General features: G+C 33.5%; 1 protein-coding gene across 5 annotated transcripts in view; it reads right to left on the reverse strand.

Moving 5' to 3' along the window:
- Positions 1 to 19,710, reverse strand: part of LOC142331610 (protein sprint-like) — a 747,263-nt gene that overhangs the window by 198,240 nt on the left and 529,313 nt on the right. For all 5 annotated transcript variants that reach the window (XM_075377633.1, XM_075377634.1, XM_075377632.1 and 2 more), the window contains one exon: positions 10,450 to 10,732. In XM_075377633.1, coding sequence (XP_075233748.1) covers positions 10,450 to 10,732 — 283 coding nt within the window. The remainder of the gene's footprint in view (positions 1 to 10,449; positions 10,733 to 19,710) is intronic.

Here is a 19,710-nt window from a genome sequence, read left to right on the forward strand (position 1 = left end):
TGATGTAAACAAATTATATTTCTGACTGAAGGCTCGCTTCGCTTGTGCTATTCGGCATTTTATATCGCTCCTGCTTCGTCCATCTTTAGTAATTCTACTTCCCAAATAACAAAATTCTTCTACCTCCGTAATCTTTTCTCTTCCTATTTTCACATTCAGTGGTCAATTTTTGTTATTTCTACTGCATTTCATTACTTTTGTTTTGTGCTTATTTATTTTCATGCGATAGTTCTTGCGTAGGACTTCATCTATGCCATTCATTGTTTCTTCTAAATCCTTTTTAGTCTCGGCTAGAATTACTATATCAGCAAATCGTAGAATCTTTATCTTTTCACCTTGTACTGTTACTCCGGATCTAAACTGTTCTTTAACATCATTAACTGCTAGTTCCATGTAAAGATTAAAAAGTAACGGAGATAGGGAACATCCTTGTCGGACTCCCTTTCTTATTAGGGCTTCTTTCTTATGTTCTTCAATTATTACTGTTGCTGTTTGTTCCTGTACATGTTAGCAATTGTTCTTCTATCTCTGTATTTGAACCCTTTTTTTTTAAAAAATGCTGAACATTTTATTCCAGTCTACGTTATCGAATGCCTTTTCTAGGTCTATAAACGCCAAGTATGTTGGTTTGTTTTTCTTTAATCTTCCTTCTACTATTAATCTGAGGCCTAAAATTGCTTCCCTTGTCCCTATACTTTTCCTGAAACCAAATTGGTCTTCTCCCAATATTTCTTCCACTCTCCTCCCAATTCTTCTGTAGCTAGTTAAGATTTTTGATGCACGACTAGTTAAACTAATTGTTCTGTATTCTTCACATTTATCTGCCCCTGCTTTCTTTGGTATCATGACTATAACATGAATTTCTGACGGAACTTCCCCTTTTTCATAAATATTACACACCAGTTTGTATAATCTATCATCAATCGTTTCCTCACCTGCACTGCGCAGTAATTCTACAGGGATTCCGTCTATTCCAGGAGCCTTTCTGCCATTTAAATCTTTTAATGCTCTCTTAAATTCAGATCTCAGTATTGTTTCTCCCATTTCATCCTCCTCACAGAAGTTATTAATGAAATAAAATTTTATGTAATTTTCATTTAAGACGTGTTCATGTAAGTTAACAGACGTACAAGGAAGTCATGTAGTGTCCACATCAGATTTTTCTATTATTAACCAGTAGCTAGTACGGAACACTAATTACGAAGATCGAATAACAAGTCGTTAGATCGAGTAACCAGTTAAGCGTACGGTAATCTAAACGATGTCATTGTTTTCAAAATACTATATACACTGTGATTTACTATAAATACGACGGAAATTATTTAACCCTTTTGATAGTGAACAAGTAAACTAACGAGGGACCTCCCTTCCATTGGTGGTTTGCACCCTTGCCGCAACTTCTGCACGTTCTACCAGCCACCTCTTTTGTTTCATTAATATAACTATCATCAAAAACAGTCTAACGTTAAAAACATTTAACTAGTTAAAAAAAAAAAATGTTAATTTTTAGTCGATGAAACAAACTGAATTTAAAATTACTGAAATTTCTTATTTCGACATTATGTATACTGTAACATTACGTATTTTAATTCGATAAAAATTAAAATACTTTAAAACTAAAAAAAAAATAAATTTAAAAAGTAGTTAATATTAATTATTGCAATCATGTTTTTGACATTTTTACAGTAACAACTGAAAAAGAAAGAGATCAATTTCAATTTACGTTTTCGTGTTACCTGAAATAGTATTAATAAGAATTGTACTTTTACGCTTTATTTCCAGAGGTGGGTATCTTTTATACACCGATAAATAATTTAAGAAATACACCAGGTGAGCGGCTTAAAACTGAACAGCTACAGACTATAACATAAAAGGTGCGACTTGCAATATTTTAGGAATTCATGGAAAAATAAAAATATAAATTAAATGAAATCGTATAATTACAATAGCAAAAGTTTACAAATTTAACATTTTGCTATATTTTATATTTAGAGCTAAAATTAAAAGGACAGAAGATAATTAATTAAAAAATAAACTCGATTCGATGTAATGTTTAAAGATTTTAAATTGTTACAATAAACAGAAAGATTAATTTCATGAAACTTTATTTCGACGATCCCAAATCAGAACACTCGATGCTAAAAGTAGTTTTGAGAATGAAGATATTCCGAAATGCGTCAACCACAAATGTTAAAGTGACAATGCTACGAAGGGAAGAAATAACACTCAAATCAAGTACACATATTTACTACATTTTGACAAAAGATATTCGAAATGAGCGCCGTGCACACTGATGGTACCTTAACTGTACCCATTATTTTCTTCTTGGCGTAATGGCAATGAATATTAATAATGTACCTGCTCATGGACCTTAGGGTGTAACTATATTCAGACTTTGTCTACGTAGCTTAACACTGTAAGGAAAAAATAACCTTTAAAGAAGAAAGAAGACTATCGTTATGAACAGCCGGTAGATTATACACAACAGCAAGGGTGGTTGGAGTACGACTAGAGGCTGTCCCTTCAGATGGACGACTCACCCCTTTGACTTATAGTTAACAATATAGATACGAGGTTCGGCTGATAAATTTTCTACACTAGCGTTCTACACGGAGACAAAAGCTACTAGTATCGAGTTGGGCGTGGAAGCACATGATAACTAAAATCCCCCTCTACAAACCTGCGATAATGCATTGAAATCCGTTTACCAGTTTCTTTTCAGTAGCAGTTAATGTGGAGTCAAGTACGGCCAAAAAACACGGTTAAAACAGCGCTTAGTGATCTAATTTATAACCCTAGAAAATGTGAATCGTACGACATTTTTTCATTGTTTAAAAGCGGTTTACGGTGGTAAAATTGATGTCAGGACTACTGTGAATAGGTGGGCGTTGAAATTTCGCGAATGTGAAGCTGGTAAAGCGACAACTGAGGACGCACCTCGCAGCGGACGACTAGTTTCTTTGACTGATGCAAAACATCGTAAGGAGGTGGACGATTTGCTTCAAAGTGACCGGCGAATCACCCGGCAACTCATCGCTATTCAGTTAGGCATATCTAAAGAATGAGTAGGCCATACTCTCGAGCAATTGGGTTACCGTAAAATCTGTGCACGATAGGTACCGCGCAAACTCTCTGATGGCTCTTCGCAAGCTAAAGTTTGAGCCTATTCCGTATCCGCCATACTCGCCGGAATTGGCTCCGTGCTACTTCCATTTCTTCCCTCTTCTCGTGAGGGATCTCAAAGAAAATCATTACACCACCGACGATGAGGTGAAGGAAACTATGACGTGAAGCCATTTGGATTAGAGAAAGGCAGCCAGAATTTTTCAGTGACGGAATGCAAAAACTTGTCACAGGTTGGGAAAAGTGTATCAGTATAAACGAGGATTATATTGAAAAATAAATACTGCATTTTTTAGCTACGGTATTGTACTTTTATTCATTTTTTAATTTTCTGATGACTTTTAAAAAACAAACCAGTATGCATCAAACCAGTCAAATGACTGAAGACAAAAAAAAAATTCATTTTTTATTTCATTCCCATGCTACGTATATATGTGCAAAATTTATCAGCCGCGCCTCGTAGTTAGATATCTTTGAAACTATTTCGTTATTCATTTTAGTATTAATTTTATTACAAGTAGTCAAAAATCAGCTTCCTGTTACGTTTATCAATTAATTCCTTGTGTTTTGTTGTTTAATAAGCGTTTATTGTTATATCACATAAAGTTATGTAAAGGATGTTCAAATTAAACGACCATTTATTTACACTAAATGCATATTTGCTAAAATGCACATACTGATGTGAAATGGGTAAAATAATGCGGAAGATGTTTATCACCTGAAAAGCAGTTTAATTTACTAAAGATACATAAATGCACTTTCATTACTTTGTTTGTAAAAGTGTACAAAAATATTTCATTTTGAAATTAAAGTAATCTGTACCAGGACAGATCAAAAAGATTATGTATACTTTACACCAAAAAATGCGATCAAATTTAAAATGTAATATGCGATTCGATTCTAAAAATGAATCCTTTTGAAGGTAAGAAATAAATATAAGTAAAGGAAGCAAAGAACAGAACGAGAGCAAAAGATGTGTAATTCCATCGGTGTACTACACTAAAATCCATTTCCTATCACTTAGTCGAGACGATTCCTTCATCCTTACGAATAGCAATTTTTTTCTTTAACTTCACCTTACGATGCCTTTCAAGTATAATCCGGCGACGGCAAAGAGATCTACACAATGGTCTGAGAGTAATTTCTTTTCCATTACCGTGAAATGTCACAGACGAGGTATACTATTGAGAAGTACCGTATTGGGGTGACTGTTCGACAATGCGTCGTCGCAACCGATTCGCCGCCGATCCGTTCCTTTGATGTGGAATTCCGTAGAACGGTTGACGTTTCCGCCTTACCATCAGAAAGACGACGACAAGCTTCTTGAAATAGAGTGTTAAGAAACGGAGACGGGGATGAGAGTGAAAAAAGATATATAACACGACTACCTCTCTTTCCCCTTTCCAGGAACGAAAAATATCTTTTCAACCCCATATATGAGATCAGATGTAATCTTTTTTCTTTTTCGTAAATATGGACATAAAAATCAATTTTTTGGGTCGCTGACCTCCACCCTATCGCATTATAGCAGAACATTTCAACTCAAGTACGCAATACTAACAGATAAAAATCATTCGTACATTGAAAAAAGTATATATAAGCAACATACGAATGTCTCTGAAATTTATACATTTTTTAGGTGTTTAAATGTCTATAATTGACTTGAAAGAGAGAAGTCCACCTTTGATGGCGAAAGAGAGAAAAAATGCCAAACCTGACCGTGACTCGAACAATGAACCTCCGGATAAAAAGCAGAAACACTACCAATCCACCACGGAGATCGGCTTATAAAATTTAAACAACCATTTGCTTATTATTCTCCCGGAAAATAATACCTTTTTTCATGATACTAACTTTTTTCATATCTAAATTAACACCTATATCAAGTTGCAGATCGTAATTTTTCCTCGTGTGAGAAAAAATATTTACAAACTACTTACAGTCAAAGTAACTAATAAAGTTTTAGAAAATTTTATTGAAAATAAATATTTTTTATCGTTTATGTTAAACAAAAATCTAGCAATTTATTATTAAAAGATAATATATATTAATAGTAAATATAGAATTCGATTGCGTTAAAACTCTGACGAGACGTAAAATGTTTTTTTTAAGCTGCTTCCAGAGATAAAAAATATTTTCCAAATAAAAAAAAAACTTCCTTTAAGCAATAAAAAAATTATAACCCGTTAAATTTTTATTAGTTTCATTTTAAATACACAAATGCAACCTCTGTTAAACAGGTAACATTGTTAATTGGCGGAGAGTATTGTTAATTAGTATTTTTGCCGATAAAAGCGTGATTTTACATTAAACTAGCCAATTTCTAGCCAACCCACCAGGCTGGTCTAGTGGTGAACGCGTCTACCCTATCAGCTGATTAGGAACTCGAGAGTTCCAGCGTTGAAATCCTAGTAAAATCAGTTATTTTTACACGGATTTGAATACTAGATCGTGGATAACCGGTGTTCTTTGGTGGTTGGGTTTCAATTAACCACACATCTCAGGAACGGTCGAACTGAGACTGTACAAGATTGCAAGTCATTTACACTGATACATATCATTCTCATTCATCCTCTGAAGTATTATCTGAAAGGTAATTACCGGAAGCTAAACAGGGAAAAGAATAAAAAGCCCATTGCTAGCCAATTAGAAATCCAAAACTCATTCAAAAGCCTCCTTATATAAAAATTAATGTAATGCATTCGGAAAGTAACTATACACACCAACATAAATAAATATATGAATTGTATTCCATGCGCCGCAAATATTTTTTATAAAGGTTTTTAATCCTGCATATGTGCAGTTTGATTCCGCGGGCAAGTCGGTCTGGTGACCTTGAAACGAGAAAGTGTGTCAGGTTATTGTTCATTGTGTGTTCATCGCCTTTGAATGACTGGAGCGTATCTTCCGTATGCGCTCAGTATGGTGTTAACTGTAGAAGAGCGAATATTTCTCCAAGTGTGGTGAGTACATAATAACAACAAAAGACGAGTTTTCCGTAAAATTTCCAGATACACCGGTTCGTAATCGATACAGTATAAGAGCGCTAGTCGAGAAATTTATGGAGGCGAGATCGGTAAAAGACAATGAGCGAAGTGACAGACAAGTAATGAAAAATCTGCGAAGATATATTAGCTTCTACGCAACGTAGTCTCGACATTGCCTTACGGTAGTTGACCCGAAAGAAAACATTGGTGTTGCGACTGCATACAAGGTAGATTGAAGCCCAGAATCATCCCAGATAAAAAGAGAGCTGTTCAAGGGTTACTAGCCGCAGACTGTGGGAAGTGAATTCAATATTGTGAATGATTTCACCATTTTCTAGCCTTTAGCGGGCAATTCTTACGATATTCTGGAGTATGTTTTCTACACCAATGAGGTACGGTTATATTTGTCAGGTTGTGTACGCTCAGAACTCATGTTTATGGTATGCTGACGCTCACGTACCGTACATGAAATTTTACATGACCGAAGACTGTTGAGGATTGCAAAATCCAAAAGAATAATAACCAGCCCAATATTCTTTGCAGAAACAATAAATTCAGCTCGTCTTATTGCGAAATCATTCATCCGTTCATGGGAGAGCTAACCAAGGACGAAATTAATAACGCTTCGATTTAACATGACCGTACCTACGGTTGTAAAGTTACTGCATAGTGTTTTCGGAGATGGAATCATTTCTAAGGGCTTCTGGCCACCTCATTTTCTGGACTTAAGCTCACCGTATTTTTACTTCAGGGGTTATGCAAAAAGTAATGTTTATCGAGGAAATCCTCACAGCCTGCAGAAACTTCTAACTGCTGATCGTGATTTCATCAAGAACATTTCACATGAACAGCTTCTAAGAATCTTCGAATAAAAGAAGAAACGCGTGCAAATACTCTGAATGATCATGAGGATTATTTCTAACTACTGTAAGGTCAGTCGACTTTACGAATCGTTATACTAGTGCTTGATAAGCGTAGAGTTACTTTTCGAACGCACCCGAGGCTTAAAATGTTTTTTTTTTTTTAAATTATAAACATTTTTCTGGTACGTTTGAAGTACTTGGTTTTAGAATATAACTCTAAAAGATCATTAAGAAAAACAGAACGCTCAAAATTAATTTCCAATACGATTCATGAACAATTTTGGTGTATAATGTGAAATAACTACAACATATTTATTAGTTAGAATTAACTGGCAAAATTCAAACCTACTTCAATAATAATTAAAAAAACCGTAGGATTTTGTTTTTAATTTTTGTTTTGAAAATTTCTATCTCGATTAGTCCTAGGTCCATTATCAGTATATTCAACTATCGCAAAAACTAAATACAACCGTATAAATAAATTATAAACATACATAAAATTATAATTTATGTCTTTAAGTTTCAACTTAACATTCTAACGCTCTAACATTCCACTTAACATTCCAACTTAACATTCTAACATTCCACGCTCCGAGTCGGAGCGTGGAATGTTAGAAGCTTGAAAAAGGTTGGTAGGCTAGAAAATTTAAAAAGGGAAATGGGTAGGACAAATGTGGATATAGTAGGAATTAGTGAGGTTCGGTGGGAAGAGGAAGGCGACTTTTGGTCAGGTGATTTTAGAGTAATTAACTCAGCGTCAAATAATGGGCAGGCAGGAGTAGGTTTCGTGATGAACAAGAAGATAGGGAGGAGAGTGGAGTATTTCAAAATGCATAGCGATAGAATCATTGTAATAAGGATAAAATCAAAACCTAAACCGACAACGATTGTTAACGTCTATATGCCTACAAGCGCCCATGATGATGATGAGGTAGAGTGTGTATACGAAGAGATTGATGAAGCAATTAAACACGTAAAAGGAGATGAAAATTTAATAATAGTTGGAGATTGGAATGCAAGCATTGGAAAAGGCAAGGAAGGAAATATAGTGGGTGAATACGGGCTGGGCAAAAGGAATGAAAGAGGGGACCGACTTATAGAATTTTGCACGAAGAATAATCTAGTAATTGCCAACACCCAATTTAAAAATCATAATAGAAGAATATACACTTGGAAAAAGCCAGGCGATACTGGAAGGTATCAGATAGATTATATCATGGTTAAGCAAAGATTTAGAAATCAACTCGTTGACTGCAAAACTTACCCTGGAGCAGACATTGATAGCGACCATAATTTGGTGATAATGAAATGTAGATTGGGGTTTAAAAACCTGAAGAAAAGGTGTCAGATGAATCGGTGGAATTTAGAGAAGCTTGAGGAAGAGGAGGTAAAGAAGATTTTTGAGGAGGACATCGCAAGAGGTCTGAGTAAAAAAGATAAGGTAGAAAATGTAGAAGAAGAATGGGAGAATGTTAAAAAGGAAATTCTTAAATCAGCAGAAGCAAACTTAGGCGGAATAAAGAGAACCGGTAGAAAACCTTGGGTTTCAGACGATATATTGCAGCTGATGGATGAACGTAGAAAATATAAGAATGCTAGTGATGAAGAAAGTAAAAGGAACTATCGGAAATTAAGAAATGCTATAAACAGGAAGTGCAAACTGGTGAAAGAAGAGTGGATTAAAGAAAAGTGTTCAGAAGTGGAAAGAGAAATGAACATTGGTAAAATAGACGGAGCATACAGGAAAGTTAAGGAAAATTTTGGGGTACATAAATTAAAATCTAATAATGTGTTAAACAAAGATGGTACACCAATATATAATACGAAAGGTAAAGTCGATAGATGGGTGGAATATATTGAAGAGTTATACGGAGGAAATGAATTAGAAAATGGTGTTATAGAGGAAGAAGAGGAAGTTGAGGAGGATGAAATGGGAGAAACAATACTGAGATCTGAATTTAAGAGAGCATTAAAAGATTTAAATGGCAGAAAGGCTCCTGGAATAGACGGAATACCTGTAGAATTACTGCGCAGTGCAGGTGAGGAAGCGATTGATAGATTATACAAACTGGTGTGTAATATTTATGAAAATGGGGAATTTCCATCAGACTTCAAAAAAAGTGTTATAGTTATGATACCAAAGAAAGCAGGGGCAGATAAATGTGAAGAATACAGAACAATTAGTTTAACTAGTCATGCATCAAAAATCTTAACTAAAATTTTATACAGAAGAATTGAGAGGAGAGTGGAAGAAGTGTTAGGAGAAGACCAATTTGGTTTCAGGAAAAGTATAGGGACAAGGGAAGCAATTTTAGGCCTCAGATTAATAGTAGAAGGAAGATTAAAGAAAAACAAACCAACATACTTGGCGTTTATAGACCTAGAAAAGGCTTTCGATAACGTAGACTGGAATAAAATGTTCAGCATTTTAAAAAAATTAGGGTTCAAATACAGAGATAGAAGAACAATTGCTAACATGTACAGGAACCAAACAGCAACAATAACAATTGAAGAACATAAGAAAGAAGCCCTAATAAGAAAGGGAGTCCGACAAGGATGTTCCCTATCTCCGTTACTTTTTAATCTTTACATGGAACTAGCAGTTAATGATGTTAAGGAACAATTTAGATTCGGAGTAACAGTACAAGGTGAAAAGATAAAGATGCTACGATTTGCTGATGATATAGTAATTCTAGCCGAGAGTAAAAAGGATTTAGAAGAAACAATGAACGGCATAGATGAAGTCCTACGCAAGAACTATCACATGAAAATAAACAAGAACAAAACAAAAGTAATGAAATGTAGTAGAAATAACAAAGATGGACCGCTGAATGTGAAAATAGGAGGAGAAAAGATAATGGAGGTAGAAGAATTTTGTTATTTGGGAAGTAAAATTACTAAAGATGGACGAAGCAGGAGCGATATAAAATGCCGAATAGCACAAGCTAAACGAGCCTTCAGTAAGAAGTATAATTTGTTTACATCAAAAATTAATTTAAATGTCAGGAAAAGATTTTTGAAAGTGTATGTTTGGAGTGTCGCTTTATATGGAAGTGAAACTTGGACAATCGGAGTATCTGAGAAGAAAAGATTAGAAGCTTTTGAAATGTGGTGCTATAGGAGAATGTTAAAAATCAGATGGGTGGATAAAGTGACAAATGAAGAGGTATTGCGGCAAATAGATGAAGAAAGAAGCATTTGGAAAAATATAGTTAAAAGAAGAGACAGACTTATAGGCCACATACTAAGGCATCCTGGAATAGTCGCTTTAATATTGGAAGGACAGGTAGAAGGGAAAAATTGTGTAGGCAGGCCACGTTTGGAGTATGTAAAACAAATTGTTGGGGATGTAGGATGTAGAGGGTATACTGAAATGAAACGACTAGCACTAGATAGGGAATCTTGGAGAGCTGCATCAAACCAGTCAAATGACTGAAGACAAAAAAAAAAAAAAAAAAAAAGTTTCAACAACTTACTTGGTTGAGACTTCCTTGGCTTCCTTCCAAATCGATAAGTCTGAACTGTTGAGAAATATCATGAGTTGCGGATAAACCGTTGTTATCCGGCTCATCGTTTTCCCTTTCGTTATGGTTATGGGTCGGAGGAATTGTCGGCGAGGAAGTAACACTTCTATTACGGAGGCCGAGTTCAATATCACTCCTTGTAGTTTCTTTAATGACTGTAGTCGTTTCCAAATGATGGTGATGGTGTGATTCTGCCCCAAGGCCCTGCATGTACGGCTCCAGGAACGCATCGCCTCTAAACAACCAACATATAAAAATAAATTACAATAAAAACTTTAAAAAAAAGAAACAAATATAAATAAATCAATGTATTAAAATAGGTAATAGGAAATCACTATAATGTATAAAATGAAACACAAAGACTTTTTTCAAAGAGGAAAAAAGAAAAAAAATACTTTCGACTTTTTTATTTTATAAATTTCAGATGGATTTCTTTTCAAATATTTTACCTTGCAGACAAAAGCAAATAAGATATGTATGTTAATAATTAAAACTCTGTAATCTTTTATTCGTTTGGGCCCTCAATTATTTGGGCAAATAATATTTATCAATACTCTAATATAAATTATTTTTCTTCAAGAGTTTTCCTGATTTCCATGACCGTAGCTTAGCGATAACCTGCTACTTAACAGTAATAGAAAATTATTGACATTGAACTTGAAATTTGGCGGGATGACTTCTAGATACGGGACACCGAGTCTACTATAATGTTTTTTTAAAAAGATCTTTTTAAAAGGTGTCTAGGAATTGAAACGATATAATGGTAAGGGGTTTCATAATTCAATAAAATATCCGAAGGATAAATTTTTTTTACTTACTAATAATAGAAAAAATAGTTCTTCAAAATATCAACCCTTTCCTCAATTATTTTAAATATATGTATTTCAATTAATACTGGGATTTTATTAATTCTATTAATTTAACATAATAGTTAATTTTTTATATTATACATATTGTAGGACATTGATCGTGTTATTTTTTTTTAATCTTTCATGAATGGAAAGGTTTCCCCAATTAGTTACTTGAAAAAACCATTTTTTTAAAACAAACAAAAACCATCCCTTTCTCAAATATTTCAAATATTAAAAAAAATTACTAAATTCTGATTTTTTTATTAATATTATTACGGTTTAATAATTAATTATCTGTATAAAAATGATGATTAAGTCTCATTTTGACAAACTCTTAGAAGGAGGAAATAGGGTAACGAAATTAAATAACACTTCATATATCCCAACTGCGTTAACGTAAAACCAACTGAAATTTGATATGATAAGTAAATCTTACTATTATCTATATATGGGACCTGAATCTATTAATTTTTTTTATCACAGAATGTGTCAATCTAGAAAGTTGAAATTCAGTATGATTACGTGCGCGCGCGCCTGTGTAGTAGATAAGTTGATTTTTTTTAGAATTAACAAGTTTTGAAATACACTAGTATTAATTTTCATAACATTAGTAAACTGGCTTCTATATATGAAATACTGATTTCAAAGAATTTTTAAGTTGAAAATATTCTTTTTTAGTAGGATGAGGTGATTCTCCAACAGTTAAGGTAGCATTTTTCTTTTTAAGTACTCTTTTAAAACTATCTTGAAAATAATTAAATGCGTTTTAGATGCTGATTTTGTTAATTTATTTTTTATCTTTCAGGATCAGGAAGATGAGGAGTAGGGGATGTCATATCTCGATGAAAATGTCAGAACATACTTTTATGTAATTTTATTTATTACATGACGATACTTTCATGTTTCTTTTTTTCTGTTTGGAGGTATAGCTTTTTTTTTTTTTTTGTCTTCAGTCATTTGACTGGTTTGATGCAGCTCTCCAAGATTCCCTATCTAGTGCTAGTCGTTTCATTTCAGTATACCCTCTACATCCTACATCCCCAACAATTTGTTTTACATACTCCAAACGTGGCCTGCCTTACTATATCCACATTCACCCTATCCATTTCCCTTTTTAAATTTTCTAGCCTACCAACCTTTTTTAAGCTTCTAACATTCCACGCTCCGACTCGTAGAATGTTATTTTTTAATTTTCTGGTGACCCCTTCCTTAGTAGTCCCCACCCGGAGATCCGAACGGGGGACTATTTTACCTCCGGAATATTTTACCAAGGAAGGCGCCTCCATTATTGCTATGTGAAAATGCAGAGAGCCACATTTTCTTGGAAAAAAAGCAGCTGTAGTTTTCCATTGCTTTCAGCTGCGCAGTACTCAGAGGACTGAGTGATGTTGATACGGCCGTTTAAGTCGTCCTGACTCACGCCCCTAACAACTACTGAAAGAGCTGCTGCCCTCTTTCAGGAATCATTCCTTAGTCTGGCTCTCAACAGATACCTCTCCGATATGGTTGCACCTTCGGTCCAGCTACTCTGTATCCCTGAGCACTCAAGCCCCCTCACCAACGGCAAGGTCTCATGATTCATAGAGGAGGGGTATAGGATTCATAGAGGAAGGTATAGCTTATACCTTCCATAATTATTATGTTCAATATTATGTAAAAATCTGTCCAATAATTTTAGTGTTATAGAAATATACAACTCAATATAAATAATACTCCTTGGCAGAGTGTTAGCGTTTCGGCCTTTTATCAGGAGATCCCGCGTTCGAATCCCAGTCAGGCGTGGAATTTTTCATACGCTACAAGATTTTCATTTCATATTCCCATGTACAAGCCTCAAGCCTAAATGTTGAATTACTCATCCAAAAAAACTTTAAAATGCTTCAATATATTTACTTCATAAATCGTAAATGTTTCTTTTCATTTCCGTATTCTTTGAAAAGGACTTCAAATATCTAGGAATCTGTATCGTCGTCTCGCATGGAAGAAGCCAAAAACGAAACACCGAGAAGTAAGTACCAGTTAATCGGGATACAACATACAACCTCGACCCTCAAATGAACTTAAAACAGCAGTATACAAATCAATTTTTAAACCTGTTTTGACGTACCGACAGTTTAATTTTGGAATACACAATGAGCAGTAATAATATTGAAATTCTAGAAATTTTACGATATTTGACCAATTCAGAGAAGCACGAAATTAAAAAAAGTGAACTACCTAATGACCATCTGAACTGTTTGGCAATAAATCTTTTGAAAATGACAATATATTTCCAAGCTGAAAATATATGAGTTTTGGACTTTCCTGAAAAATTTTAAGTAATTCTAAGTTTACTCCATTTTTCTCCTGCTCCCCTGGGCCGGCTCAACAATCAAGTATTACTCAGCCCAGGGGAGTGTCCTTGCGATTCTAATGAGCCTCCCCACCTACCGGTTTGACAGGTCGGCTCACCGGTTCCGGATCTTTTCCTTATTTTCATCTTGCCTCTGCATTTAACCGCTAAGGCCAACGACACCAGACCCGGTTGTGGAGTTCCCGAGACCTGCCCCAGCAGCCGGGTCTCGGTAGTTTACAATCAAATTTTAAAATTTCATGTCATAAGTATCAGTGAATTAGTAATCTTTTCATTTTGTAAAGTCTTTGTTGAAGCAAAGTAAAATATATTTTACGTACAGCTGGTATAATAGCAGGGGTAGCTGGTAAGAAGTGGGTTACTGTCGGTTCTAAACGACACTTTTAGGATTTATATAAAACCAATGATCCTGTACGGTAGCGAAAACCAAATAACTGCTGACACATCTGGCCTAGAACTAGTTCAGAATCGGCCACACGGCTCATTACGGAAGCTGTAAAAAAATTCTTATTCAAACTTTTTTGGTAACTATTAAAAACGCTCCTAAACTTTCTGAGGTGCAGCGACTGGCTAAATCACGATATGAATAACTTATTCGATTACATTTCATCAGTTTCTGAATTTATCGGGCAGAATATCACTTAAAAACACAAAAAGGTTTTTTCCGGTACGTCACAGAATTAACAGAAAGGTTCTGCCCAACAGCACAAGCAGGACAGAGGTCCTGGTGAAAATAGAATTTTCACCAACGTGCCCTCTAAACCGCACAGTGAGTATATACTTATATACTTGAAGTATATAAGTTGGAGATCAGGAAGAAAGACCTTAACCTAACTGTCTGGCAGAAAATTTCCGTGGTACACTGTACCCAAAAATGGATGGCTATGGGTGTACACCGATGGCTCAAATTCTGACCAAAAAAGTAATACCGATGTCGGACTATGAGCTCTTCTCTTTTAACCATTCAATCGGGAAATACAATTCAAACTTTGATGGGGAGATGCTACGATCGACATAACCCTCCGACAATTTTTGGTACGAATACACCCCTTCGTTAATGCTATCTATCTTTAAGACTCAAACCTATTCTGGCAATCACATCTTTTCAACATCCAACATCTTCAAAAATCTTAAATATACGGACCGCGGTTAAAAAGTCACAAATTGCAAAAACGGAGGTGATTTTTTAGCGTCCTCCATCCCATGTGAGTATATATTTACGTAAATGAATACGCCGATCTTTTGGCAAAAAAAGGCGCACAAATCTTGCTTCAGCAGCCATATATATTATCTTTATCATTCAGCAAAGCTCTTTATTAACGACAAATATAGAGTTTCTATTTGACAATATCTCCTTGATGTGAATTGAAGATAAAAGATGGCCTTCGCTGATACAGAATCAAGCTATTATACCTGACCGTCCCAGAAGCGAAAGTGTGTCCATGTTTACCATAACAACCGGCCATTAATGTCTTAGTGCCAATCTGAGAAAAAATGTATATCCTACATCTAGATGTGTCATTTATAAGGCGGAAAACAGTATTATGAACTGGGAGCGTATAATGAATGAATGTGATTATTTTTAAAATTATAAAGGAATATCAGTTGGACAGATCTACTGGCGAGTTCGGAAATTAATGACTTGTATCAAAATTATAGCATTTGTAATAAATAAATGTCTGTTACAATAAAAAAATAAATTCTTATATGTGACCAAATATACGGTTCCTTATTAATTAATTATTGATAAAAACTTATTTATTACTGTTTACGTTACATTTTAATGAAAGTAGTTAATATAAATAGTAATTACATAATTTTATTGGAGTAAAAAACATACACTTGTAATTTAAAATAAGTAATTACTTTTAAGTACTGTTAAACATAACGGTAATGATAATAATCGTTAATGTTGTTCAGATACGCGATAACTAAACATATCAAGTAAATAATATTTTACCAGGAATACAGGTAATTCTATACGATAAAATGTAGCTTCAATTTTATCTATATCAATTCCATATCTAGTTACAATATAACGGTATTTGCTTAGGTTAACCATTAAAAAGTGGATTATATAGAGAGGATATTTATTTAATATATATTTGTATGTAATAAATGACTTAACCTAGTCGGAAGAAAAAAACAAATTAATAATTTTCTATAATAATATGTATAAATTCATTCAATAATCGATTAATTTCCGGCGTAGATCCACTCAAATAAATAGCAGGAAGTATTTATAAATCCTTGTATTAGATGTACAGAAAGTTGGCTGGCACTTATACTTCCAATTATCCTACTGATACTACGTCAGATGAAGTTACAATTATTTTACATGTTTTGCGTCACGGGTAATTAAAATATTTAATCGCAAAACTAGTCAAACATATAGAAAAAATTATAAATACTCTTTATTACAGCGAACAATTTTATTATTAACAAAATTCAAGCGTCTAGGGTAACCTATACGCTGAACTCAGATCATTTTCATCAGTATGTGTTTGTTACAACTTAGAAAATACTGATCCAAATCGAATGAAACCTTTATTGTATAAATACATGATTACTGGAAAAATTATCTAAACTACATATCGATAAAAAAGAATACCTGCGGACGTCATTATTCTTTATTAAAATCATATTTCAAACATTTTCTTGGGATATTTTGCATTCAATCATTAAAATTATAAAAATAAAATTACATTAAATTTACAAATATTTTTATTAAAGATATCTGTTTAATCCCAAAAAATTAGTTATTTAATTAAAAATGAATAATTCCTTTTTTTTATTAATAACATATTCGGGCAAAGATCTTAATAATTTTGAATATCCTATGCTTCATCTATAAAAATCATACCAGTGAATCTTTTACAATTTATTCTTCTTTCTCCTACATTGATTCCTTAATCTTGTTCAACAGAATTTTTATTATCATATTTTCAACATACATATTAAACACGATCGGTGATAGTTAGCATCATCGAATTTCTCCTCTTCCTAGATCAAATCACTTAAGGTTTGAGCAACCTTAATTTTCAAAGCAGTTTTCTGTTTCACGTATAACACTTTAATTAATCTTCTATTTTTCAATTTTTTCGCTTCTTAATAATTCCATTCTTTTAACAAATTGACATAAATAAATTAATTATTAATCTATTAAAGTAAATGAAATTCTTACGATACAAAAAGAAAATTTAGAAATCGAGTCTTATTAACAAAAAAGATCAAGAATCAACGTAAAAACGAAAACTTATAAAATCGTTATCAGAACAGGGCTACAAATTACAAGAAAGAAAAACCGAACCAAAATATTTAAAATAAAAATAAAGGAGAATTAGAAGTCAATAGATTAGAATACCTTGATGAAATAATATAAGAAAGTGAACTAAAAAAGAAAACTCTAGAAGAAAAAATAATAAATCTAAATGAAACCTATACATTTAAGTCTTTATCCAGAATACAAAAATTAAGACACCATAATGTGGAATTAAAACCATAATAGATTTTTAATAGAAAAGTACGAAAGAGGAATTTCTGGAAAATCTTTCCGCCAACAAAAGTTGGCTGGAAAATACAACCCGATGAAAAAATATATGAATAAACTGGAAAATTTTCTAATATAATTAAAAGGAAAAGATCCCAATTTTATGGCAACTTTTTAGAATGAATAATAGATTAAAAATGAAAATATTCAATCGCTTCGTAAATAAATAAGCTGAACTAAATTAATTTACGGATACCTCTAAATATTCCAATAAATAAAAAGAATTAAAAGCAAAGGATATTAAAAAAAAAAAAGAAAAAAATGATCAAAAATATGAAATGATTCCGGACCAAATTCTCTGTCCCCAAAAAAAGGAGAAATAAAATGAATACAAGGAATAGAAAACACTCAGGGAAAGAATCTAAAAAAAGTTAGGAACACATTAAGAGAAATCAAAATGAAAATTAAACAAATTTCTTTTTCGGGGAAAGAATGAAGGTTTGTTAAAAAAATAGTACGTAAGTTGAAAGAAAATGTATTTAATAAAATATTATTAAGTAAATATTTTTAAAAAAAATTAAATTAATAAAACAGGTAAGATAATTAACAGATTAACAGATAAATATTTAAATATATATTTCAAAAATAAATAAAACTTTTCACTAAATAAGTTTTTAAGAGTAGATAAAAAAAAGGGAAGTTTCTTAAATGCAAGGTATATAATTCAAGGTATTTTACTCAAGGTACTTAAAAGCGAGTGCAGAGGAATAGGAAGTAAAATGAGGTAACGGAAGAGCGGAAGTATACACCGGTGCTAATTGTCGGAGGTAACGTCAAATGCAGGTTTTGTATTATAAGAGGGAGTGAATATAAGGACGAGTGGGTAGGGAAAGAGGAGTGGAAGAGAGAGGTTGTGAGTTATCTAGTCGTAATGAAGAGGAATCCCCGTCGTGAGAGAAACTTGGAGTGAAAGAGAAATATCCCGACCCCAAAAACGGTGATAAAATGAAGGAAGGAGAAATACTAGAAGGGATAAGAGAATACGAACAATAGTGATAAAGATGGAAGAAGATACCACATGAAAGGGGAATGCAGGTTCCGCGTCATTGAATATACATGGCTTGCAGATTGTCAGCCTGTCATTTCCCTTAGGACGGCGAGTAAAACTATTCTCCGGAGTTTCCCCTCTTCACCGATCCTATCCTTTCAAAAAGGACCCAGTCCAAGTTTCCAATAAACTTTGTCCGCATTATTTAATGAGTGCACTGGCTCAGTCCCTTCCATTTTGGGTTTATTCAAAGTAATATTTTCTACAAACAAATTGATAAAATAATAACTTGTTCCAAATTTCAAATTTATTTTGTATAAAAAAATGTAGGATTTGTATATATATTTTTCCCTCTAATGATGTATGTGCAATATGTTCAACTAGTGAATAATAAACAACCAAGCACTCGGCCCGAAGCGATAAGGATGATATGTATGACATTTAAATGAGGTGCAGTCTTGTACAGACTCAGACCGATCATTCCTGAGATATAGGTTAACTGCACCTCAATACGATGTGTGGTTAATTGAACCTCAATCCACTGTCTAGTATTCAAATTTGTGTAAAGGCTAACATTTACTAGGATTTGAACCTCAGAACCTTCGACTTCAGAAATCAGCTGATAACTGATTTGCAATGAGTTTACCACTAGACTAACCCGCCATACATATAAATTAAAATAATTATTATAAAAAGAGGAAGATGGTTTTTGTTTGTCCGGGATACACAAAAAAAAACTACCCGATCGATCTCAACCAAATTTTTACCATGTTTCTTGACATACCGAAAAGGTTTTTTATAAATATTTCATCTCGAAAAAAGATTAGAGAAGATTTGCCGGTTGAAGCACAAATTTTATGAATCGAATTAATGAACAGGTGCTTCTATGAACTATATTCTGTATACTATTCTGAGTTTCTATAACTTTGTGAACTGGGATTGAACTGAATTATTCGAATCAATCTAATGAATAATATTATAAAAATAATTTAATTAAATTTCCGTTAAATAAAAAAATATTACATAAATTTAAAAAATTTCGTTTAACAATAACAGGCTTCCCCTGGGGACTGCAACTGAGGCTGGAGTGGTAATTTATGCAAGCACCTCGTGGGAAGCTAGCCCAATCATCACCATAAACCGGTAACATAAACCCCTGGGGCGTTGTTTTGGAAGGTGCAATGGGGTGCTCTTATAATATCTCTGCAAACAATCGTCCGATTTTCAATATTCAAATGGGGTACTTGTTAGTAGGTTGAAGGCTAACCTTTATATTTCAGGTACACTCTCGATATAACAGATTACGGTTAATTAGCTCGCTAGCTCCCTTGAAGGTTAAGACATTAAAAATATTCATTATTTCTTCGCCCCAAGGAGGGTGAAGTTGTGAATTAAAGATGTTCATTAAGGAAAAAATAGATTAATCCTTTATCTTCATTATTATATTACCATGACAAAGAAAAAACTTCTG

Source organism: Lycorma delicatula, chromosome 10, assembly GCF_047948215.1.
Source record: "Lycorma delicatula isolate Av1 chromosome 10, ASM4794821v1, whole genome shotgun sequence".
NCBI lineage: Eukaryota > Metazoa > Arthropoda > Insecta > Hemiptera > Fulgoridae > Lycorma > Lycorma delicatula.